The sequence below is a fragment of the Danio rerio genome, chromosome 4 (genome assembly GCF_049306965.1).
Source record: "Danio rerio strain Tuebingen ecotype United States chromosome 4, GRCz12tu, whole genome shotgun sequence".
Classification (NCBI taxonomy): domain Eukaryota; kingdom Metazoa; phylum Chordata; class Actinopteri; order Cypriniformes; family Danionidae; genus Danio; species Danio rerio.
Window position 1 is genome coordinate 63461474 of NC_133179.1, and position 25907 is coordinate 63487380.

At 37.3% G+C, this 25907-nt stretch overlaps 1 protein-coding gene across 1 annotated transcript; it reads left to right on the forward strand.

The window, feature by feature from the left end:
• The first annotated feature begins 1117 nt into the window (after positions 1-1117).
• On the forward strand, positions 1118-22793 carry znf1137 (zinc finger protein 1137). The gene is given in 4 exon segments (NM_001109839.2): positions 1118-1263; positions 2341-2391; positions 2483-2632; positions 20798-22793. Coding segments are annotated over 2 exon segments (798 nt in total). The 5' UTR covers positions 1118-1263; positions 2341-2391; positions 2483-2547; the 3' UTR covers positions 21511-22793.
• The last annotated feature ends 3114 nt before the right edge of the window (positions 22794-25907 follow it).

Below are 25907 nucleotides of genomic sequence, written 5' to 3' on the forward strand. Positions count from 1 at the left end.
TATTCTGTATAAACTGCCTATACAATAATTTAACTTGAGATGTAATTATTTTCTGATTATAAATATTTAGATGCATCACAGTATGTGATAGCTTTACTGTGTTAAAAGGAAAAGGTTTTGTCAATTGGTATCCTATATATGCTTTTGTGAATGTCTATGCATATTTGTTTGCACAAACACAAGTAATAAATAAAGGGAAAAACATATTTAATACATACCAGGTGAATAAGAGGCAAAAAAAGAAAAAAAAATTGGCACAGAAACAAGTTACATTTTAATAGTTAAAATCTAGAGACATTTTTGAAAAGAAATAATTGATCTGTTAAGAGTGTGTTGACTATTACAAAAGTCAGTAATGAGCTGCATGTGCTTTAGGAGAAATAAAGGACTCTAAACTCACATAAAGAACAAGTTCAGTGATAAATAAATAACTAAAACACTGCTAATAGTTAGCTCATGTCAATATATTGACTAAACTTAACATGAATAAAACTTCACTGTGAAATTTAGAAATTGTTTCTTTCAACGAATGATAATATATCACAGTTTAATACATCCATATATACATTTAGTATACATCTTCTATAACTATTATATAAGTGAATGTAGTTGTGTGTATTGAGAAATCGGTATGAATTGAGTCTTCAATGCTCATTTGCATCTTTAAACAAAGACTTCAGCCAAGAGACTCTGAGAAGCTTCTGCAAAAACAACACACAACTCTTGCACTACCTTTTAACCAGGCTTGGGAAAAAATAAATGGAAATGTGTTACATATCATAAGTGTATCAACATTAACTACAAAATGCAGCAGCCAAAATAAAAAAAAGCTTTCATCAAAAGTCCTATAAAACAACAGCAACAAAACAAATGACGATGGCTAAAGTCAACTTATTTTCCCAATACATCATTATTTCTCTGTAAAACTGGTTTGTAAAGCTGCTGAACTTCCCATCCTCTACAGTAATGTGTCTCGAGTCTTCACTGCTCCCCACTGCTCATTTGCATCTTTATACTGGCATTAATGGGGGCCAATTGAGTCTTATCCAATCACATTCCAGATCCAGTAGCTCAGCAGGGTTGCATCTTTATATTCTGGGTTCCTAAAAGAATCTTCATTGGCTTATTTTGCTATAAGAAAACAACTTTGGAGGACAAACTACAATTTTAGATTCCTACATTGGGATTATTACTAAAACAACATACAAAGAAAAATCCACTGATGCCTTTTCTCATCCCACTTCTTCATTGAAGACTGAAAAGGTGAGTTGCACATTCTGAATTTACACTCAAATAATATCTGAATGCTAACATTATAAAATGTAAAATCTAAACATGTGTGGATGCATTGTTCAACAGTGTATTAAATTAATCAGTCATTTTAAAATGCTTCTTTACAACTGTTTAGTTTTTTTGTTTGTTTGTTTGTTTATTTGGTTATAAATATTGTTTTTATCCTGACAAATGGACTGTAGCCCAAATAAGTTTCAACCTATTACATATATAGGTTGGAACCTGGCAGGTAATTTTGGAGAATTTGATGTTTCCCCATTCAAACATACAAAGAGGTGGTAACATCAGTGAATGCAAGTGAATGTGGGTTAAAGCTATGGATGAAGAAATGCAATCGTTTAAAGAAAATGCAACCTCTTACCAACCTACCTGAAGGCCAAGATCTAGTGGGGGTAAATGGGTTTATTCAATGAACATAAATGATGGTCTTACAAGTACAAAACAGAAAGCAGATAAAGTATAAAGTGGAAAAAAGAGGGAGAAATGTATCAATAAGTCATGATAAAGAATAAATGGGAAAAAAAGACTTTTATTGTGGCATGGTGGTGTGACGTCATAAGGCTGCGCCGCTCACACACTGTGATTCAACTGGAGAAAGGTTTGTTTTTAAAGCTTTTACACAGATGTAAACCGACTGATTAAAATTTCAGTGTGTTTGTTTAATGCTAGATGTACCTGCTGTTGACAATATTATTTTAACTGTAAAGAAGTATTATTAAGAAGTATTATTTTACTCACAGTAAGGTCTATTGTTTGAATAAGATAGGATAAACTTTATTTGTTCCCAAGAGGAAATTCTTGTCTTGTGCAAATAAGTGCTACAGCTGAGCTGTAAGCAGACAATTAAATAAATAAAACAAAGAAAATAATTAACAACATTTGTTAAAGTTTGAATACAGCAACAATAAAGTGTGTAATAAGTGTTTTAATGAAGGTTTAATTTATTAAGTAGCATAATGCCATTCTATTCAAAGTATACATCACTATATATAAGAAATGGAGTACTAGTCTTAATCGGCTCATTTGTGGCTATTGTTTCTTGCTCAGACTTACCTGATTTCTGTTTGTTAATGACTCTCATATAAAGAAACTGTTGAAGCAAGTGTTGAAGAGAAGTTATTTTGTTTCTGTTCATTGTTTTATTTATTTTAAACAGGACATTTTTTATTGTGTTGTTCATTTTAAACAGGATAAAGTGTCCAAACACAGAGAAAAACTCCTGCTGAAGCGACTGATCTCCACACTGTTATAAAGATGGCGTTTATTAAAGAGGAGAGTGAAGATGTGAAGATTGAAGAGACATTCACAGTCGAACAGGAAGATCTGCAGGAACAAACAGGTTGGTTTTCATTCTCAAACACCAACTCAGTCATTTGATCCTCATTCAGATATATTTTAATAATAATAATACTAAATTAAATTCATCTTGCAGTCCTGAGTGTGCTGCCTAGTTCTCCTAAATTCACATAAGCACTCACTGAAAAACAGGAATGAGTTTCATTTGTTACTTGTTCTCGTGTCTTTTGTCATTATTTTAATGTATTATTAGTCTCCCATTTTCTCAACCTTCTTAAGGTTATTGCTTTTCTTGTTCTCCTACTGTTGGTAAAATGTCCTTGAGCACTGGCGCTATATAAAACAAATAAAAACAATAAATTAAAAAAGTTTAACTGAGCTGACGATATTTGACCTACAGTATGCCCATAGAAGATATCTGCTATTACAGTGATTGTGTTGGCTTAGTACTTTCCATTTGCAAATGTCACATTGATCACAATTCCCCTTTTTCATCAACTTCTTTATGGGTTTAAACTTGTTTGTAGTAGTTGTTACTAGTTCTCACAGACAGTATCTACAATTACATCATCATTATTATAATAACTAATTACCAGGGCTATTCCCTATTTAATACCTGCAGGGTCTTAAAATGTCTTAAATTCAAAAACCTAAAAGTTTAGGCCTTAAAAAGTCTTAAATTTACTGAAATATTGTGTTGTAGGTCTTAAATCTTTTTAAAACAAGTCTTCATTTTCCTTTTTTCATGTTTTGCTACCTAATCTGGCCAAAACCCACACAATCACCAACAATCCATCTCAATAAAACCTTAAACTTTTCATTCAAAAAGGTCATTTTAACTCTTTATCATAATGCTTTAATTATTTTCGTGCTTCATTTGTTTAAACGTGCTCCATGTTTTTTCTGCTGAGGACATCGACCTGGACAGATTTTTGTGCATAGATTTAGTTTATTATAGTTTATATAGTTATAATATAGTTTAGTATAGTTATTATAGTTAGTAAAACATTTGTTAATTTGTTTTATATTTTAAAGGAAGTTTATTTTGGAAAAAAAAGTGTGGATCAAAGTAGAGCTCTCTTGTTTTTACACAATATTTAAGATCTTTTGCTAAGAAATATGTAAAATATTTTATTGTTATTATTATTATTGATTTATTATTGTATTATTAAATATTTTATATTATATTTTTTGATAGGACAAATAAAAATCTTTTTCATCTGGGGCATTTGAAAAATTCCTTAATCTAAAATTTCATTCATAATGGTCTTAAAAAATGTCTTAAAAAGTCTTAAATTTAACTTGGTGACACCTGTGGAAACCCTGACTTAAAGTATGTCAGAAAATGTGGATGCCCCTAATTTGAAATATGCTGAATGAAATGGACACTAAATTAATTAATTATTATAAAATATTGTATTCTAAACTATATGTTGTTGTTGCGGGACGACGTGAGACAAAACAATAAAATCATAGTGGAACAATAACGTTTAGCATTGTACTGACTACAACTGGCCAACAAACTAGTCTAAAATTACTTTTGTTGCTTAAGAAATGGAATACAGCATGCTGATGATATGCAAACATTTGAGTGTAAAGTTCATCAGAATATTGACCATATTCTTCAAGTACCAGCAGACATTGAAATTGGAATCTTTTTGCTTGAGACTTTTTTTTAAAGAATACATTTTTAGATCCTAAAAACAGTGTTGTGCTGCTGAGGTGTAGGACAATAACTGTTTTCAGGGTATAACGCAGTTTGAAAAAAGTCAAGGTTTTAAAACCGCCAATATTTTCTGCTGTACCGTTCATCTGTATATGTAAGTTTTTTTTTTTTTTTACATTTTGTTTTAAGGACAACAGTATCTCCAGCAGAAAGGATATCCAAAGATGCTGTTTCAAACTGTAAAGAAATCTGTGTTTTTGAAACAAAAGAAGACAGCAGAAGTCAAGGATTCAATTGAATGACATGCCTGACATGTTTACGGTTCCAAATTATTTAAAAAGTTTCTCAAAAGAAAATGTTTTGTGTTCAAAGAGGAAAAAGTGTCTGTTTACCCAGACATTTAAAAAATATGAGAAATGCTGTTTTGGTCATTCTAAAACACCTCAACCGTTTAAGTATTAATGTTATTATATTATTAATGACCTCCAGAGTGTCTGGAGCGTGTCAAGAGCGTCTGTTCTCCACATCTCATTGCTTCAAACGCCACCACGTGTTCATTGTGTGTCGGCATTATCCTCTGATGTGAAAGTCTTTTATTAAATAAAGAAAAGATTCATGTAGCTTCTCCTACTGCAGTAAATTCTGTTTTTACTGTTGATATTTCAACTAGTTAATCTAGTAAATCAGGAAGTGACGATTTTGTTTTCTTTGATTCATTGGATGGAAACGCTAATTTATTTGAATATTTTTTGTGATATTCCAGTTTTGCAAATAAATTTAATTTGCATTTTTGGATGGAAACATAGCTATTGCCTACATTTCAGTCACTCAAAGAACAAAGTTACGTATGAGAATGGCTTGTCCTTCTTTAATGAATAAATAGCTTAAATTCACAGACCTTCAACAGGAACATGTACTATAACTAGATTAATGGGATTATTACTTGTTCAAAAAACTATTTAGTACTGCTTACATTCTTATTATTCAAATATTTTTATTGATTTTTCAAAAGTCTACGATTTTTCCACAACAAACAAATTAAACAACAAATTAACATGGTACATTGCTACAGACATACTCATACCCCATAAAGAAAAAGGGAAAAAGAGAAAAATAAAAATAGGTAAAACAAATCAGGAAATTAGGGATAAACTCTTACTTAGGATATAATAACCCCTGAGCGTTCAGTGTAAGATAGGAAAGGCTGCCAAACCTCATAAAACTTTTTTTGTAGAGCCTCGGATGGTGTACTTAAGGTGCTCGAGTTAAAGATGTGATAACACTTCTAATATCCAATGATTGTGGGATGGCAGGTTCGTCTTTTTCCACCTGAGAAGAATCAGGTGTCTGGTCAGTAAATAAGAAAAGGCAATGATTTCGACGTGATTAGCTGACAGGTACATTTCTTCTGGCACTGTACCAAAAATTGAGATCAAAGGATTAGGATCCATATCTTTATTACATTTAGATGAAAATTATCTAAAAATATTGGTCAAAAATGATGTAATCTAGGGCATCCCTAGAACATATGACTTTGATCTGCTGGCTCCAAACCACATCTGGGGCAAGATGAATCTGACCCTGAATACATTTTTGCCAGCTTGCTCCTAGATAGGTGAAGCCTATGAAGCACCTTAAACTGAAGAAGACCATGTCTAATACATACAGAAGATGAGTGTACCAGTTCTATGGCATATTGCCAGGCTGTATCTGATATTTCTAGTCCCAGTTGGTCTTCCCAGTTTTGCTTTATACGATTTAGGGAAGTGGAGGCAGTTCTTTGGATCACTTCATATAACATGGACATTACACCTTTTTGATATGGGTTCATGTTTACCAATTCATCTATACAGCATGCTTTTGGTTGGTTCAGTGAAGGAGAGAAGTTTTTTAACGAAACCAAAGACCTGAAGGTACCTAAAAAATTAGAGTGTGGAATCTCAATGTCTGTTCTTAACTGTTGAAATGAGATAAATATGGCATCTTTTAACAGGTTCTTATCACAGTTAACTCCCTTCCTAGACCATCATTGGAACGCTGAATCTATAAGAGAGGGGGGGAACAATGGATTTAACAAAATTGGAGCAGAAATTTGGCATTGGCAATCCACTCTCTTCCTTCTTTTTTCCAAGAGTTCCTTTCTTATGCAAGGAATTTTCTTATCCTAGAGAAATGTAAAAATACAATTACCATATTTTCTGGACTATAGAGCGCACCTGTATATAAGCCACATGCGCGCTATTTAAAAAAAAAAAAAAAAGTTATACAAACCGCACCGAGCTATAAGCCGCAGATATCTATGTTGAAAAATTTGAAATTTACTGCATGTACAGAACGATTTTGTACTGAAACTGTACATGTATGTATGTACCTGAACAGATTCTTTCTGAACATTGCCTTTTAACACGGCAGCAACTTTGCTGATAAAAACAGAACATTAAAAAACGGTATTTATTCACCTTTATTTCTCTTGTGTTTGAAACCACAAGTCACTTTAATCATCTTTGCTGAAACCCATGAATTCATCTTCTTCAGTGTCGGAGTTGAACAGCCTCAGAAGCGCTTCATCACATTTGTCTCCATCAGTCTCGATCTCTGTGTTGCTTTCATCCTCTAGTAAATTTAGCTCTGAAAGTGCACCGCTCTCTTCGCGTAGCAGTCCAGCCTTTCAGATCCCAATGGTAATGGTGGATTCTTTGACAGCACTCCACGCTGTTTGGATCCACTGACAGACATCAGAAAATAATGCTTTTTGCATGCGGCCAGTTTTTGTGAAAGACTTTTTACCACTTGTCATCCAAGTCTCCCACTCAACCCAGAGTGCACCTTTTAAATGCCCAATTCACACTGATGTCAAGTGGCTGCAAATACGTTGTTGTACCTCCAGGAATCACAGCTGTAATGGAGTTTGTTTTCTTGATCGCTGCTTTCACAGAATCTTCGATGTGGGCCCTCATGCTATCCAAAACAAGCAGCGTTTTTTTCCGGTGAAAAAAATCGGCTTACCGTAGCACTTCGTTAACCATTCCTTCATTAGGCCTTCCACCATCCAACCTTTGGCGTTAACTTTGACCACTATACCTTTTGGGAGTTGTTCTTTGGGCATAGTTATGTGCTTAAAAATCACCATTGGTGTAATTTTTTGTCCGGATGCCGTGCATGCCAGAACACAGGTGAAGTGCGTTCTCTCATGGCCAGTTGTTTTCAACAACACGGATGATGCACCTGTCTTGTTAACAGTCCTGGTCAGAGGCAGATCAAACGTCAAAGGTACTTCATCCATATTATTGATGTTGTCTGGTCCGGGAGTTCTCTTTTATCTTTGTTTCAACGAATTTATGGAAGTTTTCAACTTTTTCCTGATAGTCAGGAGGGAGTTGCTAACAGAGTGGTCTGTGCTCTATTGGACAGGTACGTCTCATAAATCTGAAACACCATGACGGCCCAGCTTTGAAACCTTCAATGTTCATTTTGAAGCCGATTGTTTTGGCTTTCAGTCTGATCTGTACAGTGAACACACCTCGGCCATATGCTCTCTGTGTGTTCACCAAGTCTTCCAGGACATTTTCAAGTTCAGGCCAACTGCTTTTATGTCTTCTGAAAGCTTTTCTTGACTTTTGGCATTGCATGAGCTCTTCCCGCTGCCGCCTCCAACGCCTCACCATAGATTCGTTGACGCTAAGCTTGCGTGCAGCAGCGCAGTTTCCTTCCTGGGTAGCAAGCCCGATGGCCTTCAACTTAACTTGCATCATATGAACTTCTTTGTGTGGTTTCCATGATGAAGGGGCAAGGATTTGAATATAGTTTCCAGTTAGTAATTTGTCATGCGTGTTCTATCTGCTAAAGAAAAAGTAGCGCAGTCTATTTTTCTTTGCATTGATTTTTCGTCTATCTTTTTTTTTATTCTACCAGTAATTCCGATCAGAGCGTCCCTAGCGGTGGAAGAAAAATCCACAGAATAGCAGCTTCTTTATATAAGCCTCATGGTCAAAACCTAGGGAAAAAGTAGAATCTTATAGTCCAGAAAATATGTTAATCAACTTCTTGAAAAATGACTTGACAAAAAAACAAAACAGGCACAGTCTAAAAATAGAAACAGAAATTTTGGTAGTATTGCCACTTTAATGGAATTGATCTTCCCATCCAAAGATAAAGTAAGGATTGACCACCATGCCATGTCTCATTTGGCTTTGTCTAATGTTGTTTTAAAATTATTATTGAACAAATCCTTATATTTGCGTGTCACACTCACACCCAGATATACAAATTTATCAGGACTTGCTGAAAATGGAAAGGATTGGAAGGACATTTGCTGTGCTCTATCATTGATAGGGAAAAGGAGACACTTGGCTAGATTGACTATGTATCCAGAAACATTTGCCAGTTCTGAAATTATTGTAAGAGCTTTTGAAATACATGTATCTGGATTTGACATAAAAAGAAGATCATCAGCATATAGCAGGAACTTATGTTCTTGTCCCTCTCTGAAAACTCTTTGCAAGCTATCTGAGTTCTTTACGATTGCAAGAGGTTAAAGGGCAATGTCAAAAAGCAGAGGGGACAGAGGGTAGCCCTGTCTCGTTCCCCTAGAGCAGGCATGTCCAAACTCAGTCATGGAGGTCCGGTGTCCTGCAAAGTTTAGTTCCGACGCCAATCAGACACACCTTGGCTTGACAAACAAGCTCTGACTAGGTTTTCTAGAAACACCCCGGGATCTTATAATCACAGCAGATTAAGTTGATCGGACGATAAGATTCACATTTAAATAAATCATTTTACCTTTTAAGAAGTACTGTTATAGCAGCCGATGTCATAAAGAGGATGAGTGATTCCGAGACAAGAGCTTCAGCAAATACCTTGCACAACAGGGGTGTAAGCGTGACAGTAAACTTCTTATAAAGCTCAGCTGGGAAGCCACCAGGGCCAGATTGAGTTTTCAATTTTCTGGTGTTCATTTTTTGGATTGCATTTTCAATTTCAAGTTATTTTCCTTCTGATGCCAACTGATCTGAATCACAGATGGTAATTCCAAAAAATTAAAGTAAAAACCCTCATTACTTTCAGTTTTGTTTACCTCAGAGCTGCACCTATAAAACCAACTGCTGAGGATCATTTCAGTTGGTAACACAATAACCTGCCAGCTAGTTCATAACGCCTTTTCACTTGTCAAGGAGTCATATTCCACTTGCAGAAGAAGTTTATGGAGCTATTCAGAAGGTGATGTTGAGTGTAGCTGATCCATTGTATTTTATTCATAATCTCTGTAAGCCGTTTTGACATTGTTTTATTTGCACTACGTTGATCTGAAATAATCTGTCCTCTTATATATGCTTTCAGAGTATCCAATAGGATGCTTTAACTTATCTCTGGGGATTCGTTTGTCTCAAAGTAGAAATCTATTTGAGCATCAATAAATTTTACAAAATCGTCATCTGCCAATCGTCTTGAGTTAAACCGCCATGTACATTGGGGGATTACATTGCCTGGAAAACATAGTTTTAGTGAGACTGGACAATGGTCCAAAATAACAATACCACCATACACTGCAAATTTTAGATAGTAGATTTAACTACTTTAGAGTTCAAATTAACACTCCTTCAGAGTTTATATGGGAACCACTATAAGTGTTAAAAATAACACTTTTGAAAGTGTTAACATTGTCAACACCAAGAGAGTGTTAATTAGCAAACTCTTATTGTGTAAAATTTCTGTTGCATTTCCGAAAAAATACCAGCAGCTGTGGTTGCCAGAATCTTTCTGTGAAAAACATGGAAGTTTTATATAACTGTATAAATTTACAAAAAATTAACCATATTTCATGAACTAATACAATGTTCAGTTTACAAAATCATAGCTTAATGCAAAAAAATGTAAAGTCTTTAGATGCAATAATGTTTTCATGTGTGATTGCAATTAGCAAACAGATTTTGACTGCATTAGTAACTACACAATTACCTTTAAACAAAAGACGCACAGCATAACATCTAATACTCTCAGTTCATCTTGGACTTGAACAGAGATGCTATTATCCTCCACAATGGTGACACAAAAACCGTTTTGCTGTTTTTCTTTCTTTTTTTTCATTTTTAGATTTTACGGAAAAACACCAGCAGCTGTGGTTGCCAGTAATCTGCTGTTTTTAACATTCATAGATTCAGTTTACAGAATATTTCTGTTAAAAGCACATTCAACAGTCTGTATTTTTTAAATCAAACTCACATTGCAAATTTTAGATTTGGTAGATTTAACTACCTTAGAGTTAAAATTAACACTCCCTCAGTGTTTATATGGGAACCACTATAAGTGTTAAAATAACATTTTTGAAAGTGTTAAAATTTTTAACACCCAGAGTGTTAATTAGCAAACTCTTATTGTGTAAAATATCTGTTAAATGTATGTCAAAATACTGGCAGCAGTGGTTGCCAGTAATCTGCTGTTTTCAACATTTTACATTCGTAAATTCAGTTTCCAGAATATTTCCCATAGTCTGTATTTTTCATTCGAACACACTTAAGCCCTAAATCCAGAGCAAAATCCTAACTAGTGTCCTCCCTACAGAGGGCTGAACACTCAGACAGTGATGAAGTTAATGAGACAATTAAGTGTCTAATTAAAGGATTTGAAAAGGTTTGAGAATTGTTGATGAACAACTGTTAACAAGCAGAATCACTGAAGGAAAGAAAAACACAAGCCAAAACCAAAGATGAAATCAACTGAGAAAAAAAAAAACTCTAAATAAAATAATAATCAATAAAAATAAAACAAGTTACACAATAAAAATTTTTATTTTTCAACATCTTTAAAAAAAACTCATCACATTAAACAACTTATCATGGAGCTTCACCTATTACTGACCTTTGACTTGATTTCTGTCATGTGAACAAAAGCTCTTAATGAAATTTCTGTTGTTCATTTGAAGTCACCATGATGGAGGACAGAGTCTGCTTTAGTCAAGCTCTTCAACTTCTTGCTATAAATGTCTTTTATTTTGGCTGCTACAGTAAGTGTTAATCACACTATTGATACATATAGCATTGAAAGCCAAAAGAAAATTAATGTGTCAGTCTGAAGAGGTTATTTATGATATCATAGCCATCCTTTCCTGCTTGTTTTTTTTTTTTTAATTCAGTATCATGTTAGTTATGTTCGAGAAATAAATAATATACATAAATGAAACAACTGAAGCTCCAATAATTAATGGCTTTATAACAGGTTTAAAACCACTGTCTACAAGGAGAATGTTTGATCTATGGCAGAACTTAAAAACACCCAGACATCAACAATTAGTCTTTGAATCTCAATGATGGTGACAAACAAAAAAATAAAAATCAATTTAAAAAAAACACTCTACTGAAATATCACCTCCCAAAAACAACACAAAATACAGGAAAAGAAAGAGATTGTAAGAACATAAAGCTGCATAATTTATTCATGCTGCAATGCATGCTGGGAGCTTTGTACTATGCTGGCAGCCAGCATGCATTGCGGCATGAACTATGCAGCTTTTTTTTTTTTTTAGCAACCACAGTTGAGGTTCATATACTGATTCTTGATGCCTGTGTGTCATAAAGAGCTAGCTGGAGCTTGAATGTTTAGTGCATGAATCTTTAATTATTAATTGCATCCTAATTACTTGTTGAATCTTCTATGAAGAGCAGCAAACTGCCAGCAGTATTGTCCCATGCAGATTTAATACAACTATATTTGCATAATTTTATGAATCAACTTAAACACCTGAAATTATATCTATAACAATTAAGCATAAACAGTATAGTTTCTCTTGACCTTGCTTGTTATAACTGATGTGTTTAAGAAACACAGCTATAACAGTCAGAGAAACAATAGGATATAAGAGTAAAGCTTCAAGAGCTCAAATAAGCAGCCTCTGATCTCTATGATGGTGAGGTCAAATGAAATATTTTTAATAAAAAAAATATTCTTACAGAAATGAAGTCAAACTGTAATCAGTGAAGCTGCTTGTAAGATTTCCCCTATATTAGGCACCAGATTCAGCAAAGTTCAGCAGGTCGACCCGGAGACATGAGAAGAGACCAAACTGTAGTTAGAATGGTTTATTCTGCAAGCCTGACAACACAGGATGGACAGGGATATTTATACACAGGGGCTGATAGCAGAAAGGCACTCCAAATATGGGCTAGTCATACAGCATTTTGTCTTAACATGAATAAGCATATTTCATATCTGAGCATAGTGGAATTTTCCAGCGTGGGTGAAGCTGCGAAATGAAACCAGACCATGGTCTCATATTTCTAACACCTGCAAGACTGAAACCAGACCATGGCCTCATATTTCTGACACACAAATACATATACACACAAAACCACAAGCACTTCTGCACGTAGCTGCAAACACACTAAAAAGAGGACAAAATGTTCTCTCAGTCCCCTCTTTTAGGCCGAAGGCCTAATGCATTAGTTTATAATTTTGGCCCATCATACTATCCATGGTAGCATAAACACGATTCATCAAACATTGCAAGAGAAAAGGACCACAACAACAAATAAGAAGGAAAATAATACATACAGGAATTATCATAGTAAGGAAAGGAGTTACCCAGCCGAACAGACCCATCATCCAACCCCAAGTTGTGTCGGGAACATAATCTGAAGTCATAGCAGTTTTTAACCCTTGGAGAGTAGACATAGCAGTACTCATTTACATACCCCCCCTGGGATGCTGTTAAGAGATCTAGAGCCATTCTATTTTGCAAAACCATGGTACGTAAGTTTCCAAGTTCCTTATTCTGGGCTTCATTAATTATTTTTGAGGCATTCAGGAATAGGCCCATGCGATAGTCCAGGGTCTCGATTCTTAGTAGAGCTTTTCCCACACCTATTTGTGGAAATAGAGCCAATACCATTTTGTTACCAGTGGTCCATACTTTAAAATCCTCGGGCACGTCAGTACCCCATACAGAGTCATGGGGCTTCATTTCAGGGACACTGCGTTTAACTCTTCGCTGCGCTGACAGGACCTGGGCTGTCACAATAAAAGTGTGATCAGTCACATGCACAGGGGCACACTGCCCCGTCCAGTTGGCCGGTAATGACATGTAGGCGTTTTTTCCACACAATCACCACCCACCCTGGACCACATAAGTGCCATTTGAGGGTCCTGAGATGTCGACTGGGGCCCCCTCTCCCGAGGAGGCAATTTGTTGACAGTTAACAGTGCTTCCCATGAAATGAGAGCCCATGGTCTGGTTATAACACACAGGGTGTGTAATAGAGTGGTTAATAAAAACCTTGTGGCTAATAGGTGAGGGTTTAGCATGGCCAAATTTTACCCAAAATAGAGCATCACATGTACCATTTCTAATGCCAATCCGGTATGGATCGTAGTCATCGACAATTATATATGGATTCTGGTACCCAGATCCTGCAAAACTGGCAGAACATTTAGCAGCTGTTTTATTCATGGGTTTGGCATAAAGAGGGGTTTGTTTGGCTGAATGAGGCATAACAGAACATACATAACAACCAGATACATTATATGACCTAGCTAAAACTCATTTACATATTGATACCACATATTATTTCAATTGGATTGTCAGCCCCATCCTCTGCCCATCCAAATTCATGATCATGTGTCCAGCGTTTCAGCCTGGCTGCATTAGCTTGAGCAACAAGAAAGAGAAACAGTCCCAATGTCCATAGCCACTTCATGCTTATCCTTCTAGTAGTTATGCTGCGTGGAGGTGCTAGCTGATGTGGGGGCCCCCAAAGTATCTGTAAAACAAAGAGAGTCTGCAGACAGATTATCATAGTACAAAACTTATACATTTTTATTATTCAATAGGTGCTCGTTTTATCCTGGTTGCATGGATCCACTGTGGAGAAGAGGAGGTTAAAACGGTGGTTCTGGTTACAGCCACGACATCCGTCGGGGGGCCATATTTGGGGTCCCCCAGTTCTGTGCTCATTTTATTGAGCTGTCTAATCATTACTCTGTCACCGGCCTTAAAGGGGTGTGTTGGGTCTACCGGCATCGGGGCTGAACCAGAATGTATGTTAGTCCAGTATGCATGCAATGTTGTTAGTAACTGTTGTGCACATTCACTCATATGAATATCTAAAGAACCGTCACCCAGTGTGGTACCCCTTTGCCTCCATGGTGAGGGAAAGGGTCGTCCCATCACAGTCTCATAAGGAGAGAGACCGTGAAGACTTTTGTGAGGAAACATCCTCATGTCTGCTAAAACGACAGGTAGCAAGGCGAGCCAATTTGAATGCCCTGCATGTTGCATAGCCTTTCTTAATTTGTCCTTAATAGTCCTCTTAGTTCGTTCTACTATACCAGATGATTGTGGATGACAGGGAATATGTAGCTGCCAATTAATTTGGAGTTCTTTAGCTAGATTTTGTATTACTTTCGCAGTAAATGAGGTTCCCTTATCTGAGTCTATGGCACATGGTATACCGTATCTTGTAATGATTTCTCTTGTCAAACATCTGACAACTATATTAGCATCTTCTTTACTGCATGGGAAGGCTTCAACCCATTTTGAAAATTTGTCCACAAAAACCAGTAGATATTTATTAGGACCCCTCTTTGGCAGATGTGTGAAATCTACCTGCCATTCCTGAAAAGGTGTTTCAGGAAGGGGCAATTGTTGATGTTTAGCTTGAGGTTTAGTGATATTATTTTGAGCACATATCAGACATCTATCTAGCGTGTTATTGACATGGTGCTGTAAATTATTGATGCATAAAAAGGAACTCATTGTGTCTATTAACTCATTGTGTCTATTAACTCATTGTGTCTATTAACTCATTGTGTCTATTACCCCTCTTCGGCCGCGGTGTGTAACACCGTGAAACTCGCGGACGAGAAAAGGTGCACAGGATGATGGCAGGCATAAACGGCCCTTGCCATCTAGCATTATTCCATTAGGATCAGTCGTGGCGTCACATTCAGACCAGTAAGTATGGTACTAAGTATTTAGTAAGCTGCTGTTTTAGATGTGTCAGGAGCTCCTCCTGATCATCTTTCCACGCGAGGCGTGTTTTTATACGAGTACGTGTCTTTTTATCATCTGTTTCTTCCTTAACAGTTTCTGTTTGTACTATATCAAGCTTGCGAACAAGAGCAGGTATTTTTGTTGTTATTTCTTCATTGTCATAGGACGAACCCATTTTGGTTTAAAGGATAAATCGATAATCTGCCCCAATTAGTTGGCAGTGACGCGAGCTGCGCAACAGCATGTCTACAAATTGCAGTGGTTTGTCCACTTCGGGCAGAAGAGATATGAGATCTTTAAGAACAGAGGGTGAAGGGGGAATTATTTCTATCCCTCTTGGTTTAGCAACCCACACCGCAGCCACATTAGAGGCTGAGGCAGTGCCCTCCATGCTGTCGGAGGGGTCTGGTTTAGTTTTAATCATTTCTGTCAGAGACGGATAAATAGAAGCATGAAATAGATTGCGGAGGCCCCGTATAAGGGGGCGGTGACGTCATGGTGGTTTTAGCAGCTGCAAGAGAGCCTCTCTTATCTGCCGTAAGGGCAGTATTACTTCTGCTTTTAGGTTTGGGGACAGATTTCAAAACAGTTTTGGGTGTAAAAATGCCCTTTTTATTTCTCCATATAGAGCTCATTGTATACCATGTGTCATATCCATTCATCATATACTGATCATCCCATTCTGGATCCCCATATCAATTTGTAAGCTAACTGAAGGAAACCTGGGTCAAATGTTCCTTCCCTAGGAAAGTCTCTCCATTTGAGATTGTCCCTCTGTCCACCCAGCTAAATTGGACAGCCAGGGTTCAGTGTAAAATTCCCAGCCACATCTATCCATCCACTCTTTTGGACTCTCACTGGGTTCTGGTTTTGGATATCCTTGTCCCATATTGCTGAAGCTGGTGCGTAATACTTATTTACTAAAATTTATTAAATCCCCTGATTTGTGGAACCCAAATTTAATCGGGTACAACAACACAAATCCTTCTGTGCAATTTACTGTTTGAAGTAAACTTGACAGGCTAGCAAGTGTCAAATTAATAAATTTTCCTGATTTGTGGAACCCAAATTTAATTGAGTACGACGACACAAATCCTTCTGTGCAATTTACTGTTGAAAGTAAACTTGACAGGATGTTCTGTGCTCTAGAGCACAGACCTCTCTTACCTAATTTTAACTAAAATCTTACGATTTCCTGAGATACACCGGAGCAGGCAGTGTGAATAAAAAATTCTCTTACCTGGTCAGATGTATCCCGGACGAGCCCCCAGATCTGTAAGATTTCCCCTATATTAGGCACCAGATTCAGCAAAGTTCAGCAGGTCGACCCGGAGACATGAGAAGAGACCAAACTGTAGTTAGAATGGTTTATTCTGCAAGCCTGACAACACAGGATGGACAGGGATATTTATACACAGGGGCTGATAGCAGAAAGGCACTCCAAATATGGGCTAGTCATACAGCATTTTGTCTTAACATGAATAAGCATATTTCATATCTGAGCATAGTGGAATTTTCCAGCGTGGGTGAAGCTGCGAAATGAAACCAGACCATGGTCTCATATTTCTAACACCTGCAAGACTGAAACCAGACCATGGCCTCATATTTCTGACACACAAATACATATACACACAAAACCACAAGCACTTCTGCACGTAGCTGCAAACACACTAAAAAGAGGACAAAATGTTCTCTCACTGCTTATGCTATTATTTAATGGAGTCGTTTAATCCTCTGTTTTAATTCAGTTGGTTTGGTGTGAGGCTGTGTCTGTAGTTTTATTTCTTCCTTCAATTTCTTATTCCTTCAGTGATTGTGCTTGTTAATAGCAGGTGTTCAACAGCAGGTGTCTGAATTCACTTATTTGTGGTCATTCACTCTGTCTAGTGGACTAAACTAATTGACCAATTTAAGGGCCAGGTGAATGAGGGTGTGGCAAGAATTTAGACACTCTGAATAGTTTCTCAAATACAAGGGTTTTCTACAAAGGTAGATACATGTTACTCTGTATGACAAAGAGTCAAATCAGCTTCTAACGCCGAGAGGGTTATTTTACCTTTATCTAACTCTAGAATTTTAACACTTTACTCTGAATTACCACAACACTTGAAATTTAACACCAATGAATTTGCTGTGTACTCTACTTCTGACATTAAAGGGTCACGAAACAACAAAACACATTTTTTGAGTTGTTGACAGTCGTATATGTGTCCCACACTGCTAAAAACACTATTAGGACACACATATTTCACTAAAAAGTGAAAATTGGTTGTTTTTGCGTTATTTTGAGCAAATTCGTACTTCCGGTTTAAAATGAATTTTTGAAGCTGCCTCACGGCCATGAGATCTTAGCATGTATTCCAGCGTGCAGACTGAACATCTACCTGGAAGTACCTTATGACGTCTCTGAGTGTGCTGCATTCATTCATGAGTAAGACTTGGTTGAAACCAATCAACGCGCTCTATTGTGTATGCGGTGCAACCTCATTAATGTGCATGATATCTTCGAAGACTGTTTGTACCTGTACAGTGTTCAGACGGCAGAGAGACGCCACGTTGTGTTGCCAAGTGGGAGAACAAGAAATATTTGGAGATTCGGGTCGTCAGTGTTGCGTTTTATAATTTGCTGCAGTGAAGGTTTTGTTTTTATTTTCCCTCTATGATAGCGTAGCTGGACTCACGTGTGGATTATGCTGCACGCAACGCGTGACAGAAACGTGTGTCTAAGGAACATTTTTTACCCGAGAGCTTTTCTCATCTGAAAATGGTGAAATCCAGATTTGCTGCTCGTCTCCTTTAATAAAAGACAGAGCTCCAGTATGTGTTAAGTGAGCGACCAGTGGTTTTTGTTTGTTTATTCAGAGGCAATGTTAGTTCGTCAGCAGTACTCTTTCAGTGTTTAAAGACAGACCTTAGTCAAATGGTTTCTAAGTTAATAAAGTTTACCGTACGATAAATGATGCTGCTCTCCCGAGTGTAAACATGATAGCACCACAATTAAACTTACACCCACATTTTGTGACAGGAATAACATACATGGCTTTCTGACACTACCTACCAAGTGCATCTAAGTTACAGAGAAATGTGAAGGATTTTTTTTTTTTGCAACATACATTGCATGAAAGATACACGCTTCCAGCAATTCCTCGAATCAAATATCTCGTTTGTCACCGGGCACGAATGAAATTCCTGAATGAAAGAGCCAAACTGCAATTAAAATCCACCATTTAATAATTTGGCAAATAATTCGATTACTGATGTCCATGTAAACACAGTCACTGACTTTCTCCTCTGCGTCTGTGTGTTTGTTTTGCCTCTGTGAAAATCAGCACGTGCCCAAAACTGACACTCCCTTTTTTATGCTAATTTTTACGGACCTTCCCCTCCTCTGACTCTCCCCCTACACGCACAGGCTATCCTGATTAGCTATGAGTTTTGATTGATTTATTTAGGTGTATTTATGTGAGAGTGAAGTCTGACAACAATAAATATTCTCATCAGGAATAAAACCACCTGTTTTTACACCTGTGCTGACTCTGCCGAGCTGTAGCTATAAAGTTAGGTCTGCTACTGTTATTTTATACTGGGAAGGCTACCTCATTTATTTAATTATAACAATAATTTGCTAATAGTTCCTATGCAATGTTTTTATGGGTTGCTGAGAATACATTTCAGGTGGTCAATACATTGCATGTCAGTTTCGAAAATAAAAGTAGATGCTGGAAAAAGTGCCTAAAAGTCTTTGATTTTCATTAGGCTGTGTCTGTATGAACCCTGTATGAAATCAGTGTAAAATTTTCAATCTTGAGGTGATGGTAAATTTAGTGATGTTCAATTGTCAGCTCCCTTTGTCGTCAGGTTGTGTGATGTATGTTGCTGAACTGTATTCAAATGTTATAAATATAAAAAAAACACATTTCGAAATATAACTGCAGTATGTCAATTTAGTTTATTTGTGTGTGCTGTGCTCATAGACTTTAGAAAGCGCTCATTTGTTTGATTTCTCTTCGAGAAGCTAAGCAAGCCTCAAAAATTTAAGGTCCTTGTACCCTCTCTGAGTCACTGGGGCCCTAGCTGCAATAAACCGGCTTTGGGGGGGCCCAGCTTGCAAAAGGTTGAGAACCCCTGCTTTTTGCAGATGCTGACAGGCATGTCTCATGTCTGCAAGGCAAAAATTCAGCTGTTTGTTCAGCTGTTACGCAATAACTTTTTTTTCTGGTGTGTTTACCAGTCAGGCACAGAATATACAAGTATTCCCTGTCTGCTTTACACATTTTAGAAAACATTTTGTTGTAATTGTGAATAAATAGGAATAAAAATAGGCCATTTACAGCTTTTAAATCTGTGTCTGATCAATATGACCAAAATGACTTTTATGATCAATTATTTAAGAAACTCTGAAAACAGGATTGACACAGTTTAAATTTACTTTAAATTCTATGTTAAGTGGCTTTGACACAATTTACATTGTAAAAGCACTAGATAAATAAGGATGACTTAAAGGGCACCTATGGTAAAAAATCTACTTTTCAAGCTGTTTGGACAGATCTGTGTGTTGGAATAGTGTATCGACCGTCATACTGGGGTGATATGAACACACCCAGTCCTTTTTTTTCAATTTAACTACAAAAAAAGGGTCGGCCAATTAGAGTTGTTTTCAAATCCATCGCACCATTACGTAGGTGTGCGATCCCCCCGCCCACCGAATTGATTGACAGCTGCGCGCATTAACATGTTCCGGTAGTCGCGTGTATATGTCAACAAGACCAGGCAGACATACGCAGAGCAACCGGGAATAAAAGGTCTGTTCTGTTCGCTAGGATCAGCAATCATCATTAAATGTGATTAAGAGTAATTTTCACATGTTTAAAGTGTTTTAAAACAGAGTATGTGTGTAATTAATTACAGCGTTTTACTTCAGCTTTACTTCATCAGCACAGCCGCGTGTCAGAACAATTATAAAAGAAGACGCTTCAATCCCGGTTTGTGGAAGTTAAATCAGGTTTACTTTGTACATTAGCTTAACAGATATCCACACAGTACTTGAGGTTAGCCTTAACTAAGCTAAGTGCGCTCTGTCTGTCTGCCTGCGTGTGTATCTGTGTGTGTGTGTGTGTGTGTGTGTGTGTGTGTGTGTGTGTGTGTGTGCACGCGTTAACTTTTTGTAACGATATTGTGTGTGACTCATCAAGGCAACTTCACTATACTGATTAGTAAAGATTAGTTCTTACTGTAGTTTCTCACAAACGCTATGTGAGACCTTCTTCCTTTAAGTCTGTCTGTTGTCTGACGCAGCTGAGGGAGGAGGCATGTAGAAACAGTGGGCGGGCAGAACTTGGCTTAAAGGCACAGTACGACAAAACCACCCCCTGCTGGAAATCAGTATAAAACAGCATCTTGTAAAAGGTATAATGAAAAATCTGATGGGTATTTTGATCTGAAACTTTATATACAAATTCTAGAGACGCAAAAGACTTATATTAAATCTGAAAAAAGGGGTAACCTTGGTGCCCTTTAAGACTTAATGAAAACTAATGTTTTATTTTTTTTTATTATTTTAGAAATAATTGAAGAGAACGAGAGGAGTATAGAGGAGGAACATCATGTCAAAATTGAGGAAAAAACTTTTTTACAGACTGATGGTATTTTGAAAAGGAGAGACAAGAATCGTTTCACCTGCACTCAGTGTGGAAAGAGTTTTGGAAGAAAAGACATTCTTAAGATTCACATGATGATCCACACTGGAGAGAAACCATTCACATGCACCCAGTGTGGGAAGAGTTTCAGCTTATTGTGGTCCCGTAATCTACACATGAGGATCCACTCTGGAGAGAAACCATTCACATGCACCCAGTGTGGGAAGAGTTTCAGCTTATCGTGGTCCCGTAATCTACACATGAGGATCCACTCTGGAGAGAAACCATTCACATGCACTCAGTGTTGGAAGAGTTTCAGCAGCTCATCACACTTTAATTACCACATGAGGGTCCACACTGGAGAGAAACCATTCACATGCACTCAGTGTGGGAAGAGTTTCAGCTGCTCATCATCCCTTAATCAACACATGAGGATCCACACTGGAGAGAAACCATTCACATGCACTCAGTGTGGGAAGAGTTTCAGCCAATCATCACACCTTAATCACCACATGAGGATCCACACTGGAGAGAAACCATTCACATGCACTCAGTGTGGGAAGAGTTTCAGCCGCTCATCATACCTTAATCAACACATGAGGATCCACACTGGAAAAAAAACATTCACATGCACTTAAGCCGCAGTCATACTGGACTTTTCTACCCATACACTTCCTTGCGTGTATTCCAGCATGTAGACTGTCTGTCTGTACCTGGGAGTATTTCATGTTGTCTCTGAGTGTACTACATTCATTCATGAGAAAGACTTTTTTCAAACCAATCAGTGCGCTCTATTGTGTATTTGGGGCAACTTCATTAATATGTATGATAGCTTTAAAGACTGTTTTACCTGAAACAGTGTTCAGACGACAGAGAGACGACTAGTTGGGTTGCCAAAACAAGTGGGAGAAGAGGAATTGTTTAAAGTCAGTACGTTAATATCAATACAATATTATGGACTGAAGGATCTGCTGTAAATGCTGGTCTCTTGAGTGTAAACATGTAAACGCGTTTTTTGACAGGATAGTCTACACGAGCACATGGCTTTCTGACATACTGAGTGCATCTCAGTTACCGAGAAATGCAGTTTTTTTTCCTCTTATACAATGTGCGGTATCAAACATTCCACTGTCATTAAACAGTCAGTTACTGATGTCCCTGTAAACAGTCACTGTCTTTCTCCCCTGCGTCTGTGTGTTTGTTGTGCCTCTGTGAAAATTTTGTAGAAATGTGTTGCGCTCCTTGCGTTTACTGTAAACACAATGATGGCAACTGAGAGAAGAACAGTTTCATAAACATCTGGCAAACAGCATCTCTGCTGCTTAAAATCTTTTTGCAAGTGATTGTACAGGTGTGGATACATCTGTACTCTACTCTTCAGTGTATTCATGTAGCTAGTGTTGTTTTCGATGATGTTCTTTGTCTGACTCCCTGAATGAGAAAAAAAAAATCATCTATTTATTAGTAAAGTTTCTTTACTTTTAGATTCAAAATTCTTTCTAGTTTACTACATTTACTGTTTTGAGTAGAATACAAACTTGATGAATATTTTATGATTTAGGCAGAGCGACAAGTATTTAGTTTTACAATATTAATACACTGTGATAATCCCAAGACTCCAGATTGGAATATGTGGTAAATCCTGATTGGATTCCTGCATTACTCATCAATGGGTATATAAAAGTTGTTGTGCTAGCTACCCCTGGACGCTGTGGCTACTCAGGAGTCCACATGTCAAGACCTGCCATCTCATTGACTCTTTAACTTTATGGTTTTGTTTTGCATTACTTATATTATGTAGTTAAAGTGTTGTTGTGATTATATCCTAAGTTCTTTATCTTCATTATTATGCCTAGACATTTGTTGGTTGCTTTGATTGATTGTTCTGAGTTACATTTTATAATAAATCATTTGCATTCAGGCTATTTTGTTGTCTCATCTCACTTTTATGGTGCAACTCAAACAAGCAGGTCATAACATTTTGCAAAATGTGTCCGGTTGTTACCGAGATCTTGTCCTTTTAGTCATAACCATAGATGTGAGTAGGAACCTAGATTGAGTGGTAAATTTAGAACATTGCCTTTCATCTCAGCTACTTCACCACAACAGACAATCACATCAAATGCATTACTGCTGCTGCTGCACTGATCCATCTTTAAATCTCACATTCCATTTTTCATGAAAAAAAACAAACAAAAAAAACACAGATACTTGTACTCCATTTGGGGTAAAAACTCTCCAAACTGGAGATGGCCACCTTTTTACCAGTCAAGCACCATGGTTTCTGACTCAGAGGTGCTGTTTATTTCCCTGCCATGTCACACTCAGCAGCAAACCGTCCCACTGCATGCTGAAGGTCCATGTCCTATGAAGCCAAAAAAACGTTATCTGCCAATGGCAGAGACAGTACTAGCCTGCACCTAAAATTCTGGCAGTAAAATTATTATATTTTTTTGAGGTCAGCCTCAAAAAAAAAACATTTACTAAACAAAATGAATAAATAGATGGATGGATAGACAATGTAAGTAAGTAAGGGAAGTAGGATGGCTTGTTCAACCATATAAGGAGAAGCACTTTAGCAATGAGACCAGCAGCGTGTAAGTACATTTAGACTTGTTTTCAGTTGTTTGTGTGTAGTGCTAGAAAGATTACTCACTGTTTCCTTGGTTACTGTAAGAGCTTGTGTGTGGATCACAGTCGGTTTTGCACCCCTCGCCTCAGTTTTTGTTGTTGTATTGTGGGAACTCTTGAGGCATGTCAAGCTGAATTCTATCAGCAAGCGCTCAGGGGTGTATATAAGCAGCTAGTCTCACTGCGTGTGAAGACCGACGAGTGTAAAGACCATTGACTCTACCTGTGCGACTCCACCGAGCAAAGACACAGACAAAGCACCTGAGTACTTAATTTATTTATTTTACTTAATCTTTGCACTTATTATTGTTTTCATTGCACTTTTATTATGTGTTAACTAATTCCTGTTGTTACTAACACTCGCAAAACACGGGAGGTACACTGCAGGCGTAATCATCACAACCTTCATTCAATACATGTATCTGCTATTTCACAACTCTCTCTCTCCGTGGGCCTCTGAAATTGTCAATCTGCTGTTAACAAGGCAGATTTTTATTACCTCCATAGCTACACATTCTGACTATAATCTCATGGCTCTAACTGAGACCTGGTTGAGACCGAAGGACACTGCTACACATGCAGCTCATTCTGCTAATTTCTCTTTCTCCCACACTCCTCATCAGACAGGGAGAGGGAGTGGAACTGGACTACTGATTTCCAAAGAATGGAAATTTACTCAGAGATTGTCCCTGGCAAAGATCAGCTCCTTTGAATTTCTTGCAGCCGCCATTATCCACCCCTTCTACATAAATGTGGTTGTCATCTACCGCCCACCAGGTACATTAGGTCACTTCTTAGATGAACTAGATGTTCTTCTCACATCTTTTTCTGTTTATGACACTCCCTTGTTGGTGCTAGGTGACTTCAATATCCACATTGAAAAACCTCAAGCTACTGACTTCCAGACTCTGCTTGCCTCTTTTGACCTCAAAAGAGAACCTACTTCTGCTACTCACTTTATTTACACTCAACATTGCTTCACTGATCAAACACTAGTAACTCCACTACACACATCAGATCATTTCCTTCTGTCTCTCAACATCCACAGGACTCCTGAGCCACCACACACTCCAATACAAGTTGCCTTTCGCAGAAACCTACGCTCTCTCTCACCCAAAACTTTAGATTTTACTGGCTCATTGGTCTAGGGCTATGATTCTCGCTTAGGGTGGGAGAGGTCCCGGGTTCAAATCCCGGATGAGCCCTTGCAGTTTCTCTGTTGTTTTACAGGGCATTACGACTTTCATAAAAAAATTTCGAAGAATTCCAGTTTGTCAGCAGATAGTGTCGCCACATAAAACATTTCTTTCATAGTGGCTTGCTGGTAAAAGAGTATGATTCTCGTTCATGCCGTAAGAAATCTTAGGTTCAAATTTCAGTTGAGCCCTTACAGATGTCTGCTGTTTTGTAAGGGCGTTGTGGCTGACACAGAGGCCTTTTTTTCTGAGAATGCCGGTTTGTCAGTCGATAGTGTTGCCATGTAAATTTACTGATTTTCAGTAGATTGTTGTGTGACGAGGGTATAGAGAAGGGTTTAAATGTCTTTAAATAAAAATAACCGACTACGCCACCCCGGGAGTTACCCAGGGAAATAACTATTAGAAAAGGACACCGGTATGGAACAAAATCAATGCCTAAAGTCTTGAATTAAAAAGCTTGTTGAATATCACAAACTGAAAAAAATAATACACCGTATTAACAAGTTCTTGCATTTTAATGACTTGAATTCCAGGGTTTGTATTTTTAGGTCCTGAAATTTAACATATCTGTTTATTTAAGCTGTGAATATTTCAACAAAAAATATTTCAAACACGTTTTCATACTTAAAAATTCAATAATTCATATTCAATTTTCAGATTTCACTTAAAAAATATTCAATACCCTTTAAAAATACGATGTATAATATTCAAAAGGTCATTTTCAGTTCATTTTATTTCAGTTCTAATATTCGCTTCCATAAATTCAGTGGATCAAATTCGACTAATAAAATTCAACATTACATCCGGGAACTGCAGGAGAAGCAATAGATTGCAGAGTGAAGATCGCCAGCTGCTCTAGCTTTCACCAGCAGGTGAAGATGGAATAATGTAAGATTTTTTAACCCAGTAAACAGGCGAGAAAAGGCTAATAAAGGCAAAAAAAGTAGCATATAATTTTAATATCAATGCCTTGGACATTATAAATAATAAAAAGTATGAGTAAAATGAGTAAATGAGGTTTTAGTCATCTATATTTGCCCTTATGTAACGGAAGCCAGCTGGTGATCGCGTAAAGCTCACTCCTCGGATCCAGGGACAGACGTTGTTCTGCAATCTTATCGGAGCTTGTCTCCCATGCTGGCTCGTTACCTGCTCGGACCGGTGCGGTTACTTGCACATAAACCGTCTTTTGATGAATATGATGT